Here is a 24,245-nt window from a genome sequence, read left to right as displayed (position 1 = left end):
AAATTTGTGCAAAAAATATTCTTGAAAACATTACAATTTTTTGTGGGTGTTTTTACATTTTAAAGTTGGGGGGGGGGGGGGGGTGCCAGATATAGGATCCGCCCCGGGTGCCAAATGCTCTAGGTACGCCACTGCCCTCTGGACTCTCCCCTGGAGCCAGTTCTCTATCCAGGTACTCACCTTATGGTCCATACCTACCTTCCTTAGTTTGTACAGTAAGCGTTTGTGGGGAACGGTGTCAAAGGCCTTTGCAAAGTCCAGATACACCACATCCACAGACCTTCCTTTATCCAGATACACCACATCCACAGACCTTCCTTTATCCAGATACACCACATCCACAGACCTTCCTTTATCCAGATACACCACATCCACAGACCTTCCTTTATCCAGATACACCACATCCACAGACCTTCCTTTATCCAGATACACCACATCCACAGGCCTTCCTTTATCCAGATACACCACATCTACAGACCTTCCTTTATCCAGATACACCACATCCACAGACCTTCCTTTATCCAGATACACCACATCTACAGACCTTCCTTTATCCAGATACACCACATCCACAGACCTTCCTTTATCCAGATACACCACATCCACAGGCCTTCCTTTATCCAGATACACCACATCCACAGGCCTTCCATTATCCAGATACACCACATCCACAGGCCTTCCTTTATCTAGATACACCACATCCACAGGCTTACCTTTATCTAAGTGGCAGCTCACTTCATCGTAGAAGGTTAATAGATTGGTTTGGCATGAACGATTTTTCATGAATCCATGCTGATTACTACTAATAATACCGTTTTCATTACTAAAGTCTTGTATGTGGTCCCTTAACATCCCCTCCAAAATTTTACAGACTACTGATGTTAGGCTGACCGGCCTATAGTTACCCGGGATATATCTCGGCCCTTTTTTAAATATTGGTACCACGTTGGCTTTTTTCCAATCAGCTGGCACCATACCCGTCTGTAAACTATCCTTAAAGATCAAGAATAATGGTCTGGCAATCACCTGGCTGAGCTCTTTAAGAACCCTTGGGTGCAAGCCATCCGGTCCCGGGGATTTATTTATGTTAAGTTTCTCTAGTTTAGTTCTAAGTCTATATTCTGTTAGCCATGGCAGTATTTCCTGAGGGGTGTTGTTTGGTCCGGCCTTACAAGCTGGGTTCGTGTAGCCCCCCGATTCTTTTGTGAAGACTGAAGAGAAGAAATTATTTTGCCTTTTCTCTGTCCTCTGTGGCCAAGTTTCCTTTGTAATCTTTTATGGGGCCAATGTGCTCTGGCCTCGCTTTCTTACTGTTTATATACTGTTTGTGTCCCTGCCCCTCCCACAATGGGGAGATTTCCTGCAGTAGTTTGTGTCTCTGCCCCTCCCACAATGGGGAGATTTCCTGCAGTAGTTTGTGTCCCTGCCCCTCCCACAATAAGAACACAGATTGGACACAATCTCGTTATCTGACGTCATTTTATTGGATGATTACACTTTGTATCTCTCTGTAACAATTCTGGATGATTAGTGACACAGATAACAGATTTATAAAAGCGGAAGGAAAGGAATAGAAGGTGCGCAGTCACCCCGCAGCAGCTGGATTCTGATTGGCTGCTGAGGGCAACACAGACATTGCATGTTAGCAGTTCCTTATATATCCGCCCCATACCGTATAGCGAATCATTGTCACTCAGCGTAGGCGGTCATTAATATCATAGGACAGTAATCAATATCAAAGTGTTTTGTTATTTACAATAAATAGATCCGAACTCTTCAATCTGTGAGCATAAAAAAATATTAAAAAACAATTTCTATTGGTCAGTACCTTCATGTGCCTGGAGGGGGCGCTGACGTCTTATTTTTGCTGCAGTGAATTCCTCTCCCGCTATCCTAATTCTGTACATTAAGACTATCCAAGGGGAATGATTTACAGGGGAGATATTCCGCCACTTATATCCCCCAATGGGGTGACAGGGACAGGAATTAAAGCCCCCCCCCCCCCAATGGGGTGACAGGGACAGGAATGAAATCCCCCCCCCCTTAATGGGATGACAGGGACAGGAATTAAAGCCCCCCCCCTAATGGGGTGACAGGGACAGGAATTAAAGCTCCCCCCCTAATGGGGTGACAGGGACAGGAATGAAATCCCCCCCCCTAATGGGGTGACAGATGCAGGAATGAAACCCCCCCCCCCCAATGGGGTGACAGGGACAGGAATGAAATCCCCCCCCGGGTTCACAGGGACAGGAATTAAATCCCCCCCAATGGGATGACATTAAATTCCCCGCCCCCCCCCCTCAATGGGGTGACAGGGACAGAAATGAAATCCCCCCCCCCCCCCCATGGGGTGACAGGAAGAAATAAAAGCCTAAGAAGCCAGGACTCAAATATTTTCACATGGAATCAAACGGATAATATTCATAAATTGGCCCCTAAGTATTGTGATTCCATCCAGGGGCCCATCCCCCCTCTGACACGGGGCGTTCCGTGTGTCACCCGTGTTGTGCAATGAGGACCCTTCAAAGCTTTTTGGAGATACGTGTGCGGGGCAACATTGTATATAAAAATATAAACTCTTCCCGCACCATCCGAAACAAAATAAAAAATGGGGGTTTACCTTTTTAACCCCTCCTTCAATTACCATATACCCAGAAATAAGACCCTCCCCCATGTCACATGACCTCGCCTCCCAACCTTTACGTAGAAATAGGACCCTCCCCTATGACACATAACCTCGCCTCCCAACCTATACCCAGAAAATAAGACTCCTCCCCCACGTCACATGACCTCGCCTGCCAACCTATACCCAGAAAATAAGACTCCTCCCCCATGTCACATGACCTCGCCTCCCAACCTTTACGTAGAAATAGGACCCTCCCCTATGACACATAACCTCGCCTCCCAACCTATACCCAGAAAATAAGACTCCTCCCCCATGTCACATGACCTCGCCTGCCAACCTATACCCAGAAAATAAGACTCCTCCCCCATGTCACATGACCTCGCCTCCCAACCTTTACGTAGAAATAGGACCCTCCCCTATGACACATAACCTCGCCTCCCAACCTATACCCAGAAAATAAGACTCCTCCCCCACGTCACATGACCTCGCCTGCCAACCTATACCCAGAAAATAAGACTCCTCCCCCATGTCACATGACCTCGCCTCCCAACCTATACCCAGAAAATAAGACCCCTCCCCCATGTCACATGACCTCGCCTGCCAACCTATACCTGGAAAAAAGACCCCTCCCCCATGTCAAATAACCACGCCCACCATCTCCCCAGGAAACCTGTGACAGCACACAGTCACAATGATACAATATATCAGACGATCAATATTCACCGGCAAAGATCAATTCATATCATCAATATAATAATTGGAATGTTTGGCCACTAAAGATTCAATGTAATCATAAAGTCTCCAATGTGAGCCCCGCCCCCAAGGTATGAAATGTAACCAGACCACTCCCACATATCTCCTGAACCAATCATGGTCCTGGTCATATCAGAGGTCCCCAATAGATGAATAGAGACCAGCAATGTGACCGGCACAGCTCCCCCTACTGTCAGTGACCGGCACAGCTCCCCCTACTGTCAGTGACCGGCACAGCTCCCCCTACAGTCAGTGACCGGCACAGCTCCCCCTACTGTCAGTGACCGGCACAGCTCCCCCTACAGTCAGTGACCGGCACAGCTCCCCCTACAGTCAGTGACCGGCACAGCTCCCCCTACAGTCAGTGACCGGCACAGCTCCCCCTACAGTCAGTGACCGGCACAGCTCCCCCTACAGTCAGTGACCGGCACAGCTCCCCCTACAGTCAGTGACCGGTACTCTTCATTGTAAACTCGTTACACTTCCTTTCATCCGAGAATTCTTCTAATCACAAACATAAAAAATCTATACGTGGCACTGAGGTCTTCAGCCCTCCCCCAATCTGCAGGATGCGTCTATCCCCGCCCCCGAGGTGCACAGCTCCAGCCCCTGAGGACCAGAATCTACGATTGTTTCTTAGAGAACCTTATAGATCTCTAGGAGGATCCGGGTCCCCGAGGAGGTGATCTGCATCCCGCCGGGGTGATTCGTGATCTGAAAAGGCACATATACTTAGGGGGGTGGGGGGGCTGCACACGGGGGGGTGCACCCCCAAAAATCTGTCCGAGAACACTGAATCAATGGGCGCCTGTCAGTTGGCACAACGGCAAATATCTATTCACGCACATTGCGCAATTCTGGAAATCTCTTCCACCATCGCCAATCACGGGGGGGGGGGGGGTGGAAATGCCCTTCGCCCCTCCCCCCCAGTAAAAAATGAAAGCTGAAATCAAAAATCAAAATTCGGGAAAATACAATGAAAAATCTTCTTCCCTTACTTCTTTGTTTCCATGGCGATGTCACTGAGCCTTCTAGCGGGATTCTGGGAAAGCCGAAGAAACATTCCTGTGCATGGTGCCGGAGCCCCGCCCACGATAATTTGGGAGCGCCCCCATGATCCCACGGGGTCGGAGGCCACCAGAGGTTGGGGGGGGAGGAGTTTTGGTTCAATTTATTTTATTATTAATTTATTCTGAATGATTTCAGTTATCATTTTATCCAATCAGATGGCAGATAAGCCGACTTTGTATTTCCACCTGGAAAGCAGCGGTGTGCCCACCCTCTGCAACCCCCCAAACCCCTCCCCCACTGTGCAGGACCCCACCAATTCCTATTCATCTTTTTCCTGGATGACTTCGCCCGGATCCATTCAAAGGATGGAAAACGAATAAAACCGATATAAAAAAAAGACAGGAAGTTACAATGTTTCATTCCTTCTCTTGTCCGAAACGCGTCGCCAATTATTCCCGATGAAACGTTACAGATGGCGCTCTCATAGGAAGCTCAGACTGTTCATGGAAAATCGCAATACATCCGATCGATCAGATCCTGGTCACCGACTAATGTACCAGAATGTATCCGATCGATAAGATCCTGGTCATTGACGATGTATCAAATTGTATCAGATCAATCAGGTCCTGGCTGCTGACAATGTACCGGACTGTATCCGATTGATCAGATAAAGGTTATTGACATTGTACCGGAATGTATCCGATCGATCAGATAAAGGTTATTGACAATGCACCAGAATGTATCCGATCGATCAGATCCTGGCCATTGACAATGCACCAAATTATATCTGATCGATCAGGTCCTGGCTGTAGACAATGTACCGGAATGTATCCGATTGATCAGATAAAGGTTATTGATGATGCACAGGAGTGTATCAGATTAATCAGGTCCTGGCCATTGATGATGTACAGGAATGTATCTGATCAATTCGATTCTGGCCATTGATGATGTACCAATTTGTATCCGATCAGATAAAGGTTATTGATGATGTACCGGAATGTATCTGATCGATCAGATTCTGGCCATTGACAACATACCGGAATGTATCTGATCGATCAGATTCTGGCCATTGATGATGTACCAATTGGTATCAGATCGATCAGATAAAGGTTATTGATGATGTACTGGAATGTATCTGATCGATCAGATTCTGGCCATTGACAACATACCGGAATGTATCTGATCGATCAGATTCTGGCCATTGATGATGTACCAATTGGTATCAGATCGATCAGATAAAGGTTATTGATGATGTACTGGAATGTATCTGATCGATCAGGTCCTGGCCATTGATGATGTACCAGAATGTATCTGATTGATCAGATTCTGGCTATTGATGATGCTCCCGGAATGTATCTGATCGATCAAGTCCTGGTCATTGATGATGTACCGGAATGTATTCGATCGATCAGATCCTGGCCCTTGACAATGTTCGGATCTCCTCCTGGATAGTAAAGTTTTCTCCATGTACGATCGGCTGTTTATAGGTTACATTGGTGGTGAGATTTCCTTGTCATGCGCAATGTCGGTGAGATTTGATGGACACGACGACTGTTTCTGGGCTGCGGATGGCGCTGTCACTGACTGGAAAGTACAGGAGCCACCCCCCCCCATCGTCCATCAGATCACAGCGACCTTCAATAGCATTTGGCACAGACGTGTCTTCTCAGGCAATAGGAATTCAGCGGCGGACAGGACGCATCGCGCAGGGGGCGGAGCACCTGGATGCATGTTAGGAGTTTAGGCGATGAGCAGTTTGGGTTTTTATAGGGAGGTTTCTGGAAAGCATCGAAGGTTCTGATCGGGGGTTGGGGAACGGTGCTGGGAATTCATGCTTCCTTGTTCGCCAAAGCTTCAGCTTCCTGCAAGAGGAGAGACAACAAAAAACACAATCAGAAACAGGCGGGGCCATGGATTTATTTCTGGGCGGAGCAAAAATAGAAGAGATCTAACCAATAAAACATTAAATACGTTCATAAATCGGGATTCTCACCAAATCCCTGCACTGGAAGCACTATCGCCATCTGCTGGTCATTACTCAGCACTGCAGCTCTGTGCACACCTGACTTCATTAGTGGATTTAAAGCCTTTTCCTGACCAATCAGGATTGTCTGTGTGCCCTGAACAGCACTGTTCATTTCTTCCACTAAAATACGACTAAAACTAAAACAATTCAGATACTAAAATACGACTAAAACAATTCAGATGACTAAAATACGACTAAAACAATTCAGATAACTAAAATACGACTAAAACTAAAACAATTCAGATAACTAAAATACGACTAAAACAATTCAGATAACTAAAATACGACTAAAACAATTCAGATAACTAAAATACGACTAATACTAAAACAATTCAGATAACTAAAATATGATAAAAAACAAACAATTCAGATGACTAAAATACGACTAAAACAATTCAGAGGACTAAAATACGACTAAAACTAACACAATTCAGATAACTAAAATACAACTAAAACTAGAACAATTTAGATAACTAAAATACAACTAAAACAATTCAAATAACTAAAATATGAATAAAACAATTCAGATGACTAAAATACGACTAAAACAATTCAGATAACTAAAATACGACTAAAACAATTCAGATAACTAAAATACGACTAAAACAATTCAGATAACTAAAATACGACTAATACTAAAACAATTCAGATAACTAAAATATGATAAAAAACAAACAATTCAGATGACTAAAATACGACTAAAACAATTCAGAGGACTAAAATACGACTAAAACTAACACAATTCAGATAACTAAAATACAACTAAAACTAGAACAATTTAGATAACTAAAATACAACTAAAACAATTCAAATAACTAAAATATGAATAAAACAATTCAGATGACTAAAATACGACTAAAACAATTCAGATAACTAAAATACGACTAAAACTAAAACTAAATTGATAGCAGATAGCAGCCATAACCCCGGTATTTTTTTAAACGGTGGGCGGTCTGCTTTAACATTAGGGTGGTCCCAGCAGGGAATTTGCCGTGGGGTCACCTTTATGGGCGACGAGAGAGGTCCCCCTCCCCCACCGCTTCCTGGTCGTTTTAACTGCTTACTGGAGCCGTCCGGTCCTTTCCCCTCCTAGGCAGGAAGTTGAGTGAGGACAAGCTGTCCCCTCTCCACTCTATGGCCTTGGAGGACCGGAGTGACCTCCTACCTCACTTCCTCCCAGCAGCCTTAAAGAGCCCATTTTTTTTTGTCATGAAAAAGAAAACATTTTTTTTTATTTTTCAGTGTAGATGTGAGGTGTGAGGTCTTTGTGACCCCGGATCTCACATTAAAGAGGTCCTGTCCTGATTATTTCTATTTCAAGGGATGTTTACATTCCTTCTAATAGGAATAAAAGTGATCAAAAAATTTTTTTTTAAAAAGCGCCCCGCCCCTGTTAGCTCGTGCGCAGAAGCGAACGCATGCGCAATAAATTCAGAATGGATTCCTGCGCTTACTAAGGAGGAAGAAAAGAGAGCGCCGGCGCTCCAATCCAACATTATTATTATTATATATTCCTTATATGTGCCGCACTCAGACTCCTCCCACTTATACAACAATTCAAGTGTAATATATAGACTGCACATAGTGTAATCATCAAACAAATGTGATACCTGGTACCTATCTAGGAGGGGGCTACCTCATTATTATACAGATACAGTATCTGACAAAAGTAAGTACACCCCTCCCATGTGACAACGCTGAAGAAATGAGACTTTGCTACAATGTAAAGTAGTGAGTGTACAGCTTGTATAACAGTGTAAATTTACTGTCCCCTCAAAATAACTCAACACACATCCATTAATGTCTAAACCGCTGGCAACAAAAGTCAGTACACCCCTAAGTGACAATCTCCAAATTGGGCCCAAAGTGTGAATATTTTGTGTGGCCGCCATTATTTTCCAGCACTGCCTTAACCCTCTTGGGCATGGAGTTCACCAGAGCTTCACAGGTTGTCACTGGAGTCCTCTTCCCCTCCTCCATGATGACATCACAGAGCTGGTGGATGTTAGAGACCTTCCCCTCCTCCACCTTCTGTTTGAGGATCCCCACAGATGCTCAGTAGGGTTTAGGTCTGGAGACGCTTGGCCAGTCCATCACCTTTACCCTCAGCTTCTTTAGTAAGGCAGTGGTCATCTTGGAGGTGTTTGGGGTCGTTATGTTGGAATACTGCCCTGCCCCCCAGTCTCTGAAGGGAGGGGATCATGCTCTGCTTCAGTATGTCACAGTACATGTTGGCATTCATGGTTCCCTCAATGATCTGTAGCTCCCCAGTGCCGGCAGCACTCATGCAGCCCCAGACCATGACACTCCCACCACCATGCCTGACTGTAGGAAGTCACACTTGTCTTTGTACTCCTCACCTGGTTGCCCCCACACACGCCTGACACCATCTGACACCAAATAAGTTTATCTTGGTCTCATCAGAGCACAGGAGATGGTTCCAGTAATCCATGTCCTTAGTCTGCTTGTCTTCAGCAAACTGTTTGCGGGCTTTCTTGTGCATCATCTTTAGAAGAGGCTTCCTTCTGGGATGACAGCCATGCAGACCAATTTGATGCAGTGTGCGGCGTATGGTCTGAGCACTGACAGGCTGACCCCTCCCCCACCCCTTCAACCTCTGCAGCAATGCTGGCAGCACTCATACGTCTATTTCCCAAAGACAACCTCTGGATATGACGCTGAGCACGGCACTCAACTTCTTTGGTGGACCATGGTGAGGCCTGTTCTGAGGGTAACCTGTCCTGTTATACCGCTGTATGGTCTTGGCCACCGTGCTGCAGCTCAGTTTCAGGGTCTTGGCAATCTTCTTATAGCCTAGGCCATCTTTATGTAGAGCAACAATTCTTTTTTTCAGATCCTCAGAGAGTTCTTTGCCATGAGGTGCCATGTTGAACTTCCAGTGACCAGTATGAGAGAGTGAGAGCGATAACACCAAATGTAACACACCTGCTCCCCATTCACACCTGAGACCTTGTAACACTAACGAGTCACATGACACCGGGGAGGGAAACTGGTTAATTGGGCCCAATTTGGAGATTGTCACTTAGGGGTGTACTGACTTTGTTGCCAGCGGTTTAGACATTAATGGCTGTGTGTTGTCACTTAGGGGGTGTACTCACTTTTGTTGCCAGCGGTTTAGACATTAATGGCTGTGTGTTGAGTTATTTTGAGGGGACAGTAAATTTACACTGTTATACAAGCTGTACACTCACTACTTTACATTGTAGCAAAGTCTCATTTCTTCAGTGTTGTCACATGGGAGGGGTGTACTTACTTTTGTCAGATACTGTGTATATATTGCAGTTGGCAAGGGGTTAAGGTGCAAATGAAAGCGTCAGTCCAGGTAAAACCGTATCGCACCCAGAGAAGAAAACATCTCCGACTTCATTCATATATAGAAGGTTTTATATATCCCAGTGACATCACACAGATATCTTCCATGGGGGCGGGGTTATCCGACACGTTTCTTGGGTCAAAGTCCGCCATTCAGGGACGGCCATGCAGCTCAGTAACAGAGGTGAGGGAGTGCGGAACGCGTGGGAACGCCGTTTGTAGATAGACAATGTGCGCACCATTTCCTTCCCAATCAAAATCTGGACAAATTTTTTTGTTTTTCCGAAATTTGGATGAATGGAAATCTCCGAATTACAATAGGAACGAATTTCAACAAATCCAAAATAACGAAATTTTGGGCTAAAATTCGAATAAAACTCGAAAACTAATTTTTAATTGAATTCAAAAACAAGAATAGATTAAAATGGAATAGAAAATGGAAGAATAGAATCAAATATAACGGACAAAGAAAACAATAAACCGTCTTCTGAAATCCGAATTCCGAAAACGAATTTCCCCAAATTAATAATTTAAATAACGAATCAAACAAAAATAAACACATTTTTTTCACTCCGTTTGTAGCTCCGGTTGTGGGCGGGTCTGCGTTCCGTCCCTTGTAATGGGAGGAGATTCCCGAAACACCAATTCCATTACAAGGCTCTCCTTCCTATGCAAAAATGGCAGGAGTCCCCCTAGAGGGGGTACTTGGAGGGACAGTTTTTTAGAGGTAGAGGATTTGTGCTAGGAATGGTGCAAATAGTGGTGATTTAGGGGGATTTGTGTTGAGAGGGGAGAAGATTTGTGCTAGGTGCGGGATTTGTGCTGGGAGGGGGGGATTTGAAGTGTGTGTGTGTGGGGGGGGGTGTACTAGGAGGGGCAATTTTAGAGGTAGAGGATTTGTGCCAGAAGTGGTGCTAAGAGAGGTGATTTAGGGGGATTTGTGTTGGGAGGGAGATGGGGGGGGGGGGAAGATTTGTGTTAGCTGGAGGGATTTGAGGGGAATTTGTGCAGGGAGGGGGTATTTGAAGTGTGTGTGGGGGGTGTACTAGGAGGGGTAATTTTGGAGGTAGAGGATGCTAGGAGTGGTGATTTAGGGGGATTTGTGCTGGGAGGGGAGAATATTTGTGCTAGGTGGGGGATTTGTGCTGAGGGGTGTGTGGGCTTGAAGTGTGTGTGTGGGGGGGGGGGTGTACTTGGAGGGGCAATTTTAGAGGTAGAGGACTTGTGCTAGGAGTGGTGTAATGAGTGGTGAGGGGGGAGACTTGTGCTGGGAGGGGGGGGGATTTTAAGTGGGGGGGGGGGTGGGTGTGTACTAGGAAGGGCAATTTTAGAGGTAATTTGGAGGAAGATTTGTACTAGGAGTGGTGATTTTTTTGTTTTTTTTGGAAGGGGGGGAATTTGACCTGGGGGAGTTGGGGGATGGGGGCGCATGTGTTGTGCTGAAATAGGGGGTTTCGGCAGAGGGGCAGATTTGTACTGGGGGGAGGGGTAAGCATGCAGTTTAGTGCTCGATTTGTTTGTGGGGGGGGGGATTTGTGCTGACCCATATTGCCCATACATTGGGGGGGGGGGAGATTTGTGCTGACCCATATTGCCCATACATTGGGGGGGGGGAAGATTTGTGCTGACCCATATTGCCCATACATTGGGGGGGGGGGGATTTGTGCTGACCCATATTGCCCATACATTGTGGGGGGGGGGAAGATTTGTGCTGACCCATATTGCCCATACATTGGGGGGGGGGATTTGTGCTGACCCATATTGCCCATACATTGTGGGGGGGGGGAAGATTTGTGCTGACCCATATTGCTCATACATTGGGGGGGGGGAAGATTTGTGCTGACCCATATTGCTCATACATTGGGGGGGGGGGGGGGATTTGTGCCGACCCATATTGCTCATACATTGGGGGGGGGGGGGGATTTGTTCCCCCGTGTCCTCTGTGGGGGAGGGGGGGGGGTGTATCCTCCAATAATCATCAATCTCTCCATCTTCCATGGGGTATATAGAAGGTTCCGGGCACAGTATATAGTATATAGTATATACAGTATATGGGGCTCTCGGTTATCTGAAGCAGTGACCTTTGTCCCCAGTAACGTGTTGTATGAAAACCTTCCTATGGAAGACAATCACACGGTGACGGATCATAAATCGGGTTTTCTCCTGTGGGTTCAGCTCGGGGAATAGAGGAAAGTTCTAGAAATTCTCCCTTCTATATAGAAATGAGATTTCCTGCCCCCCCCTCCCCCTCCATTCCTGGTATTCTATCCTCCTCTCCTCTCCTCACCTTGGACCCGGCTGGGGGGGTCAGTCCCAGAAATCTGTACAGATTATTATTCTCCTTGGCTTCAAAAAACGCTTCAAAGTCCTAAGAATGGAGAGAGAGGAAGTCATATATACAGTATATATAATATATACCCCTCCCCCGCCCCACATATACAGTATATATAATATATACCCCTCCCCCGCCCCACATATACAGTATATATAATGTATACCCCTCCCCCGCCCCACATATACAGTATATATAATGTATACCCCTCCCCCACCAACATATACAGTATATATAATGTATACCGTCCCCCCACCCATATATACAGTATATATAATGTATACCCTCCCCCCACCCACATATACAGTATATATAATGTATACCCCTCAATACACATATACAGTATATATAATGTATACCCTCCCCCCACCCACATATACAGTATATATAATGTATACCCCTCAATACACATATACAGTATATATAATGTATACCCTCCCCCGCCCACATATACAGTATATATAATGTATACCCTCCCCCGACCCACATATACAGTATATATAATGTATACCCCTCAATACACATATACAGTATATATAATGTATACCCTCCCCCGCCCACATATACAGTATATATAATGTATACCCTCCCCCGACCCACATATACAGTATATATAATGTATACCCCTCAATACACATATACAGTATATATGATGTTTACCCCCCCAACCCAAATATACAGTATGTATACTCCCAGATCCACATATATATATATATACACACACACACACACAAATACTCCTGACCACTGCACTCTATATGCTATAATGTAGGTTAGACATTCCTGCCCCTAGCACTCTATATGCTATGTTGTAGGTTACATACAACTGACCCCTGCACTCTATACACTATGTTGTAGGTTACATACTCCTGACCCCTGCACTATATACACTATTTTGTAGGTTACATACTTCTGACCCTTGCACTCTATACGCTATGTTGTAGGTTACATACTCCTGACCCCTGCACTCTATATGCTATGTTGTAGGTTAGATACTCCTGACCCCTGCACTCTATACACTATGTTGTAGGTTAGATACTCCTGACCCCTGCACTCTATACGCTATGTTGTAGGTTAGATAATCATGACCCCTGCACTCTATACACTATGTTGTAGGTTACATACTCCTGACCCCTGCACTCTATACACTATGTTGTAGGGTACATACTCCTGACCCCTGCACTCTATACTCTATGTTGTAGGTTACATACTCCTGACCCCTGCACTCTATACACTATTTTGTAGGTTACATACTTCTGACCCTTGCACTCTATATGCTATGTTGTAGGTTACATACTCCTGACCCCTGCACTCTATACACTATGTTGTAGGTTACATACTCCTGACCCCTTCACTCTATACTCTATGTTGTAGGTTACATACCCCTGACCCCTGCACTCTATATGCTATGTTGTAGGTTACATACTCCTGACCCCTGCACTCTATATGCTATGTTGTATGTTACATACTCCTGACCCCTGCACTCTATATGCTATATTGTAGGCTACATACTCCTGACCCCTGCACTCTATACACTATGTTATAGGTTACATACTCCTGACCCCTGCACTCTATATGCTATGTTGTATGTTACATACTCCTGACCCCTGCACTCTATATGCTATATTGTAGGCTACATACTCCTGACCCCTGCACTCTATACACTATGTTATAGGTTAGATACTCCTGACCCCTGCACTCTATATGCTATGTTGTATGTTACATACTCCTGACCCCTGCACTCTATACACTATGTTATAGGTTACATACTTCTGACCCTTGCACTCTATACACTATTTTGTAGGTTACATACTCCTGACCCCTGCACTCTATACAGGTAATGGGGGCCGATATTTTGGATGTATTGGAATGGGACCCCCCAGACACAGGAAGGAAGGGGACCCTGTAATAAGGAATATAGGGGGCTCTTACCCCCAGGTATTGGTCATCACTGAAGATCTGGGGGGGCAGGGGAACCCCACTAGCCGGCCGGAAGTTTTCCGGAACATTCTCCCTCATCCACTTCCGGTTCTCCTCGTTGGCAGCGATGTCCTTCTCTTCATGAGGGATCTTCAGGGAGTCCAGGATGGAGAAAACCGTCTGCTGGTTCTTCTTCAACTGAAACAAATCCCGCCCACCACAGTGACATCATCAGCTGAGGATACTGGCTCCGCCTACAACGATTTCTAATGTCCCCTCCCCCACAGTCACACACTATTATACATTTATATATCTCTGACATATCCCCCCGCGCTGTACAGCGATCACTGAGCCAATCACAGAGGAGCTTACACTCTAATGTCCCCTCCCCCACAGTCACATCAGTCTCTGTACCAGAGGAGCTTACACTCTAATGTCCCCTCCCCCACAGTCACATCAGTCTCTGTACCAGAGGAGCTTACACTCTAATGTCCCCTCCCCCACAGTCACATCAGTCTCTGTACCAGAGGAGCTTACACTCTAATGTCCCCTCCCCCACAGTCACATCAGTCTCTGTACCAGAGGAGCTTACACTCTAGGTATAGGGGGGTATAGGGGGGACGCTCTGGGTATAGGGGGGGACGCTCTGGGTATAGGGGGGACGCTCTGGGTATAGGGGGGTTTAGGGGGGACGCTCTGGGTATAGGGGGGAAGCTCTGGGTATAGGGGGGGACGCTCTGGGTATAGGGGGGGACGCTCTGGGTATAGGGGGGGATAGGGGGGACACTCTGGGTATAGGGGGGGACGCTCTGGGTATAGGGGGGGGACGCTCTGGGTATAGGGGGGATGCTCTGGGTATAGGGGGGATGCTCTGGGTATAGGGGGGGTATAGGGGGGACGCTCTGGGTATAGGGGGGGACGCTCTGGGTATAGGGGGGTATAGGGGGGACGCTCTGGGTATAGGGGGGGGCGCTCTGGGTATAGGGGGGTATAGGGGGGACGCTCTGGGTATAGGGGGGGACGCTCTGGGTATAGGGGGGGACGCTCTGGGTATAGGGGGGGTATAGGGGGGACGCTCTGGGAAATGGGGGGGGGGACGCTCTGGGTATGGGGGGGTATAGGGGGGACGCTCTGGGTATAGGGGGGGCGCTCTGGGTATAGGGGGGTATAGGGGGGACGCTCTGGGTATAGGGGGGACGCTCTGGGTATGGGGGGGACGCTCTGGGTATGGGGGGGTATAGGGGGGGACGCTCTGGGTATAGGGGGGGACACTCTGGGTATAGGGGGGTATAGGGGGGACGCTCTGGGTATAGGGGGGGGACGCTCTGGGTATAGGGGGGGACGCTCTGGGTATAGGGGGGTATAGGGGGGACTCTCTGGGTATAGGGGGGGACGCTCTGGGTATAGGGGGGGACGCTCTGGGTATAGGGGGGTATAGGGGGGACTCTCTGGGTATAGGGGGGGACGCTCTGGGTATAGGGGGGGGACGCTCTGGGTATAGGGGGGGGACGCTCTGGGTATAGGGGGGGGACGCTCTGGGTATAGGGGGGTATAGGGGGGACTCTCTGGGTATAGGGGGGGACGCTCTGGGTATAGGGGGGGACGCTCTGGGTATAGGGGGGTATAGGGGGGACTCTCTGGGTATAGGGGGGGACGCTCTGGGTATAGGGGGGGACGCTCTGGGTATAGGGGGGGGACGCTCTGGGTATAGGGGGGGACGCTCTGGGTATAGGGGGGTATAGGGGGGACTCTCTGGGTATAGGGGGGGACGCTCTGGGTATAGGGGGGGACGCTCTGGGTATAGGGGGGGGACGCTCTGGGTATAGGGGGGGGACGCTCTGGGTATAGGGGGGGGGACGCTCTGGGTATAGGGGGGGGACGCTCTGGGTATAGGGGGGGACGCTCTGGGTATAGGGGGGGGGCGCTCTGGGTATAGGGGGGGACGCTCTGGGTATAGGGGGGGACACTCTGGGTATAGGGGGGCAGAGATCAGGCAGAGTCCTCCCTGTGTAGTGCGGTGTAATATGAAGGAATACGGAGACCTCACCCTGGAATAGAGAAGTCTCCCTGCGGGGTGGAGGGGGAGGGGGGGGGGTCATATTTGTACTGCATGGCTCATTTCCCTTATATGGAGAAGAATTCCCCCCCCCTCCCCCTCCTCACCGGCTCCGAGCTGCAGACACTCCAGCACCAAATATGGAGAAGTGACAGTCATCGGCCCCCCGGGACAGCGAGGGTTAACTTTCAGATCAGACAAAATTACAGGAAAGTCCAATTAGAATCCGATCCATCCTAGGACCCCCACACTGAGCTACGGGATCCCCGCACTAAGCCATGGGACCCCCACACTGAGCCACGGGACCCCCACACTGAGCCACGGGATCCCCGCACTAAGCCATGGGACCCCCACACTGAGTTACGGGACCCCCACACTGAGTTATGGGACCCCCACACTGAGCCACGGGACCCCGCACTGAGCCACGGGACCCCCACACTGAGCCACGGGACCCCCACACTGAGCCACGGGACCCCCGCACTGAGCCATGGGAACCCAGCACTGAGCCACAGGACCCCTGCACTGAGCTATGGGACCCCCACTCTGAGCCCACGGGACCCCCACACTGAGCCATGGGAACCCTGCACTGAGCCACGGGACCCCGCACTGAACCCTGGGATGCCCCACCAGGCCATGGAACCCTGCCATGATTCATTGACCCCGGATGGGGCCGAGGGCCCACACAGTACACATGGAGGTCTTATTTATTCTAAATACAAAGTAACCGTTATCACCAATCCTTCCAGTCAGTGTGGAGAGAGAAGATTCCCCATCCAACAATCCAACCATCCACTGTCCTCCATCCAACCATCCAACCTAACCACTGTCCCCCATCCAACAATCCAATCCAACCACTGTCCTCCATCCAACAATCCAATCTAACCACTGTCCTCCATCCAACCATCCAACCTAACCACTGTCCTCCATCCACTAATCCAATCTAACCACTGTCCCCCATCCAACAATCCAATCCAACCACTGTCCTCCATCCTACAATCCAATCTAACCACTGTCCCCCATCCAACAATCCAATCCAACCACTGTCCTCCATCCTACAATCCAATCTAACCACTGTTCCCCATCCAACAATCCAATCTAACCACTGTTCCCCATCCAACAATCCAATCTAACCACTGTCCCCCATCCAACCATCCAATCTAACCACTGTCCTCCATCCAACAATCCAATCTAACCACTGTCCCCATCCAACAATCCAATCTAACCACTGTTCCCCATCCAACCATCCAATCTAACCACTGTCCCCCATCCAACCATCCAATCTAACCACTGTCCCCCATCCAACCATCCAATCTAACCACTGTCCCCCATCCAACCATCCAATCTAACCACTGTTCTCCATCCAACCATCCAATCTAACCACTGTTCTCCATCCAACAATCCAATCTAACCACTGTCCTCCATCCAACAACCCAATCTAACCACTGTCCTCCATCCAACAATCCAATCTAACCACTGTCCTCCATCCAACAACCCAATCTAACCACTGTCCTCCATCCAACAATCCAATCTAACCACTGTCCTCCATCCAACAACCCAATCTAACCACTGTCCTCCATCCAACAATCCAATCTAACCACTGTCCCCCATCCAACCATCCAATCTAACCACTGTTCTCCATCCAACAATCCAATCTAACCACTGTCCCCCATCCAACAATCCAATCTAACCACTGTTCTCCATCCAACAATCCAATCTAACCACTGTCCTCCATCCAACAATCCAATCTAACCACTGTCCCCATCCAACAATCCAATCTAACCACTGTCCCCCATCCAACAATCCAATCTAACCACTGTCCTCCATCCAACAACCCAATCTAACCACTGTCCCCCATCCAACAATCCAATCTAACCACTGTTCTCCATCCAACCATCCAATCTAACCACTGTCCCCATCCAACAATCCAATCTAACCACTGTTCCCCGTCGAATAATCCAACCATCCACTGTTCACAATCCAACCATCCAATCTAACCACTGTCCCCATCCAACAATCCAATCTAACCACTGTCCTCCATCCAACAATCCAATCTAACCACTGTCCTCCATCCAACAATCCAACCATCCACTGTCCTCCATCCAACCATCCAACCTAACCACTGTCCCCCATCCAACAATCCAATCCAACCACTGTCCTCCATCCTACAATCCAATCTAACCACTGTCCCCCATCCAACAATCCAATCTAACCACTGTCCTCCATCCAACCATCCAACCTAACCACTGTCCTCCATCCACTAATCCAATCTAACCACTGTCCCCCATCCAACAATCCAATCCAACCACTGTCCTCCATCCTACAATCCAATCTAACCACTGTCCCCCATCCAACAATCCAATCCAACCACTGTCCTCCATCCTACAATCCAATCTAACCACTGTTCCCCATCCAACAATCCAATCTAACCACTGTTCCCCATCCAACAATCCAATCTAACCACTGTCCCCCATCCAACCATCCAATCTAACCACTGTCCTCCATCCAACAATCCAATCTAACCACTGTCCCCATCCAACAATCCAATCTAACCACTGTTCCCCATCCAACCATCCAATCTAACCACTGTCCCCCATCCAACCATCCAATCTAACCACTGTCCCCCATCCAACCATCCAATCTAACCACTGTCCCCCATCCAACCATCCAATCTAACCACTGTTCTCCATCCAACCATCCAATCTAACCACTGTTCTCCATCCAACAATCCAATCTAACCACTGTCCTCCATCCAACAACCCAATCTAACCACTGTCCTCCATCCAACAATCCAATCTAACCACTGTCCTCCATCCAACAACCCAATCTAACCACTGTCCTCCATCCAACAATCCAATCTAACCACTGTCCTCCATCCAACAACCCAATCTAACCACTGTCCTCCATCCAACAATCCAATCTAACCACTGTCCCCCATCCAACCATCCAATCTAACCACTGTTCTCCATCCAACAATCCAATCTAACCACTGTCCCCCATCCAACAATCCAATCTAACCACTGTTCTCCATCCAACAATCCAATCTAACCACTGTCCTCCATCCAACAATCCAATCTAACCACTGTTCCCCATCCAACAATCCAATCTAACCACTGTCCTCCATCCAACAATCCAATCTAACCACTGTTCTCCATCCAACAATCCAATCTAATCACTGTTCCCCATCCAACAATCCAATCTAACCACTGTTCCCCATCCAACCATCCAATCTAACCACTGTCCTCCATCCAACAATCCAATCTAACCACTGTCCCCCATCCAACAATCCAATCTAACCACTGTCCTCCATCCAACAACCCAATCTAACCACTGTCCTCCATCCAACAACCCAATCTAACCACTGTCCTCCATCCAACAATCCAATCTAACCACTGTCCCCCATCCAACCATCCAATCTAACCACTGTTCTCCATCCAACAATCCAATCTAACCACTGTCCCCCTCCAACAATCCAATCTAACCACTGTTCCCCATCCAACAATCCAATCTAACCACTGTCCTCCATCCAACAATCCAATCTAACCACTGTCCCCATCCAACAATCCAATCTAACCACTGTCCCCCATCCAACAATCCAATCTAACCACTGTCCTCCATCCAACAACCCAATCTAACCACTGTCCTCCATCCAACAATCCAATCTAACCACTGTCCCCATCCAACAATCCAATCTAACCACTGTTCCCCATCCAACAATCCAATCTAACCACTGTTCCCCATCCAACAATCCAATCTAACCACTGTTCCCCGTCGAATAATCCAACCATCCACTGTTCACAATCCAACCATCCAATCTAACCACTGTCCCCATCCAACAATCCAATCTAACCACTGTCCTCCATCCAACAATCCAATCTAACCACTGTCCTCCATCCAACAATCCAACCATCCACTGTCCTCCATCCAACCATCCAACCTAACCACTGTCCCCCATCCAACAATCCAATCCAACCACTGTCCTCCATCCTACAATCCAATCTAACCACTGTCCCCCATCCAACAATCCAATCTAACCACTGTCCTCCATCCAACCATCCAACCTAACCACTGTCCTCCATCCACTAATCCAATCTAACCACTGTCCCCCATCCAACAATCCAATCCAACCACTGTCCTCCATCCTACAATCCAATCTAACCACTGTCCCCCATCCAACAATCCAATCCAACCACTGTCCTCCATCCTACAATCCAATCTAACCACTGTTCCCCATCCAACAATCCAATCTAACCACTGTTCCCCATCCAACAATCCAATCTAACCACTGTCCCCCATCCAACCATCCAATCTAACCACTGTCCTCCATCCAACAATCCAATCTAACCACTGTCCCCATCCAACAATCCAATCTAACCACTGTTCCCCATCCAACCATCCAATCTAACCACTGTCCCCCATCCAACCATCCAATCTAACCACTGTCCCCCATCCAACCATCCAATCTAACCACTGTCCCCCATCCAACCATCCAATCTAACCACTGTTCTCCATCCAACCATCCAATCTAACCACTGTTCTCCATCCAACAATCCAATCTAACCACTGTCCTCCATCCAACAACCCAATCTAACCACTGTCCTCCATCCAACAATCCAATCTAACCACTGTCCTCCATCCAACAACCCAATCTAACCACTGTCCTCCATCCAACAATCCAATCTAACCACTGTCCTCCATCCAACAACCCAATCTAACCACTGTCCTCCATCCAACAATCCAATCTAACCACTGTCCCCCATCCAACCATCCAATCTAACCACTGTTCTCCATCCAACAATCCAATCTAACCACTGTCCCCCATCCAACAATCCAATCTAACCACTGTTCTCCATCCAACAATCCAATCTAACCACTGTCCTCCATCCAACAATCCAATCTAACCACTGTTCCCCATCCAACAATCCAATCTAACCACTGTCCTCCATCCAACAATCCAATCTAACCACTGTTCTCCATCCAACAATCCAATCTAACCACTGTCCCCCATCCAACAATCCAATCTAACCACTGTCCTCCATCCAACAATCCAATCTAATCACTGTTCCCCATCCAACAATCCAATCTAACCACTGTTCCCCATCCAACCATCCAATCTAACCACTGTCCTCCATCCAACAATCCAATCTAACCACTGTCCCCCATCCAACAATCCAATCTAACCACTGTCCTCCATCCAACAACCCAATCTAACCACTGTCCTCCATCCAACAACCCAATCTAACCACTGTCCTCCATCCAACAATCCAATCTAACCACTGTCCTCCATCCAACAATCCAATCTAACCACTGTCCCCATCCAACAATCCAATCTAACCACTGTTCCCCATCCAACCATCCAATCTAACCACTGTCCTCCATCCAACAATCCAATCTAATCACTGTTCCCCGTCCAACAATCCAATCTAACCACTGTTCCCCGTCGAATAATCCAACCATCCACTGTTCACAATCCAACCATCCAATCTAACCACTGTCCCCATCCAACAATCCAATCTAACCACTGTCCTCCATCCAACAATCCAATCTAACCACTGTCCCCCATCCAACAATCCAATCTAACCACTGTCCCCCATCCAACAATCCAATCTAACCACTGTCCTCCATCCAACAACCCAATCTAACCACTGTCCTCCATCCAACAATCCAATCTAACCACTGTCCTCCATCCAACCATCCAATCTAACCACTGTCCTCCATCCAACAATCCAATCTAACCACTGTCCCCCATCCAACAATCCAATCTAACCACTGTCCCCATCCAACAATCCAATCTAACCACTGTCCTCCATCCAACAATCCAATCTAACCACTGTCCCCCATCCAACAATCCAATCTAATCACTGTCCTCCATCCAACCATCCAATCTAACCACTGTCCCCATCCAACAATCCAATCTAACCACTGTCCTCCATCCAACAATCCAATCTAACCACTGTCCTCCATCCAACAATCCAATCTAATCACTGTTCCCCGTCGAATAATCCAACCATCCACTGTTCACAATCCAACAATCCAATATGGCCACACCCTTTGACTTCATGCCATCAATTAAGGCCACACTCCTTACATTCCACAATGTATTACAACCACACCCCAACATCCAATAGGGTGTTGTTATAGGGAGCGCCTTTGATGGGGATCTAAGGGGTGGTCCTTCCCTATTCTCCCCTCAGCTGCTCTCAATTGCCGGACTCGGCTCTCTTCTGAGGGAAGTCTGCGGGAACACTTCTGACTCTCCCGGTAAAATAAATGGATTTTTAATCCGCAGAAGCCGCACTCGGCTGCCCCACCTGACAAACATCGGGGATTAATACATCCCAGAGACGGGAGGAAGGATAAACACGGCGCGCCCGGAGATTAGCCAAGAGTTTCCTGCCAATTCTGGACAGAATTTACCTTAAAGCTGCATTTTATATAACTCAATGCAGACAGAACAAGCAGAATTCTCACACAGCGACTGGCAGGACTGCAGCCCCCCGTTATATGATACTGTCCATCACTGAGAGGGCTCAGAGAGGGTGGAGCCAGAACCCGGGAACACATTAACCTATAATACCAGATTCAGATTCTGGAATGCTCAATATACCGGCTGTGATAGACTCACCCGGGACAGAGGATTATGACTATAGTGAGGTCTGACAAGCCCCAAACTGCTGGAAGGAATGAGGAAGCTGTACTGAGCACAGCGCCACCTGTATTTCCACAAAATACGCAAGTTGGTAATAGACATGAGATTTCTATGGAGGGCAGCCGGAGAGCGGGACACATTTTCTGGAGGGCACAGCGGATGGGAAACAGGCCAAGCTGGAAGCAAAGCAAAGATGTTGTGAACCTTCAACGGGGTCCTCAGATGACGTCTAATGAGGCCTGGAGGTACAACGGCCATAAACAGTCTGCAGGGTAGTCTCAGCAATACCCCATCATGAGTCTACCAGAGCCAAACTCTATCTGTATTCTATAATTCTTGCTGGGATGGAGTTACCTTCATAAGAAGTCATTACAAAAATGTAGAAGAAGACATCGATCAGGTAGACACCAAACACGCCTTCCTCTACGACACGCCTTCCTCTACGACACGCCTTCCTCCGCTACACACCTTAATCTATGACACGGCTTCCTCTACGACACACCTTAATCTATGACACGCCTTCCTCTACGACACGCCTTCCTCTACGACACACCTTAATCTATGACACGGCTTCCTCTATGACACGCCTTCCTCTACGACATGCCTTCCTCCGCTACACACCTTAATCTATGACACGGCTTCCTCTACTACGCGGCTTCCTCTCTGATACGCCTACCTCTTCGACACGCCTTACTCCTCGACACGCCTTACTCCTCGACACGCCTTACTCCTCGACACGCCTTACTCCTCGACACGCCTTACTCCTCGACACGCCTTCTGCTACTACAGGGCTTCCGCTATTACACGCCTTCCTCTTCTACACGCTTTCCTCCACGCCTTCTTCTACTACACGGCTTTTTGGGCTGAAGGCGTATTTATTGTCTATCAAATTGTAATTTCTTTCTGTTGAATAATAATTACTAAAATCTCTTCAGATGGAAAGATGAATGGATGAGATAATACCGGTCACTTCTTATCCACCAATCAGGGAGCGGCACAGACTCCAACCAAAACCAACAAGATAACCACACCCAACTCATCACCACCTCCGTCTACAGAAACCTTCCTCTTCACAACAGATACTGAGAATTACACCCGACATACAGGACAGGAGAAGTGGTACTGTGCAGAGTCCATACATACAGAATAAGAACAGATACCGAGAATTACACCCGGCATACAGGACAGGAGAAGTGGTACTGTGCAGAGTCCATACATACAGAATAAGAACAGATACTGAGAATTACACCCAGTATACAGGACAGGAGAAGTAGTACTGTGCAGAGTCCATACATACAGAATAAGAACAGATACCGAGAATTACACCCGGCATACAGGACAGGAGAAGTAGAACTGTGCAGAGTCCATACATACAGAATAAGAACAGATACCGAGAATTACACCCAGCATACAGGACAGGAGAAGTAGTACTGTGCAGAGTCCATACATACAGAATAAGAACAGATACTGAGAATTACACCCAGTATACAGGACAGGAGAAGTAGTACTGTGCAGAGTCCATACATACAGAATAAGAACAGA

The 24,245-nt window shown here is 47.7% G+C and overlaps 1 protein-coding gene and 1 long non-coding RNA gene across 2 annotated transcripts in view; one reads left to right on the top strand and one right to left on the bottom strand.

The window, feature by feature from the left end:
- Positions 1-4,822: 4,822 nt before the first annotated feature.
- On the top strand, positions 4,823-5,940 carry LOC309560225. Its single transcript, XR_014225500.1, has 3 exons — positions 4,823-4,930; positions 5,108-5,189; positions 5,362-5,940. It is a non-coding gene; the product is annotated as an uncharacterized lncRNA (long non-coding RNA).
- A 60-nt stretch (positions 5,941-6,000) lies between these two features.
- The window catches only part of LOC309560181 (adapter SH3BGRL-like), a 33,020-nt gene continuing 14,775 nt past the window's right edge, over positions 6,001-24,245 (bottom strand). The window contains exons 2-4 of the mRNA XM_082263753.1: positions 14,014-14,199; positions 12,037-12,117; positions 6,001-6,252 (exon numbers count right to left, since the gene is read on the bottom strand). Of these exons, the coding sequence (XP_082119879.1) occupies positions 6,220-6,252; positions 12,037-12,117; positions 14,014-14,199 (300 nt within the window). The 3' untranslated portion in view covers positions 6,001-6,219. The remainder of the gene's footprint in view (positions 6,253-12,036; positions 12,118-14,013; positions 14,200-24,245) is intronic.

The sequence above is a fragment of the Pelophylax lessonae genome (genome assembly GCF_965119305.1).
Source record: "Pelophylax lessonae genome assembly, chromosome: 7".
Classification (NCBI taxonomy): domain Eukaryota; kingdom Metazoa; phylum Chordata; class Amphibia; order Anura; family Ranidae; genus Pelophylax; species Pelophylax lessonae.
Note: the sequence above shows the minus strand (reverse complement) of the source record. Positions and strands in the feature narration are given on the sequence as shown.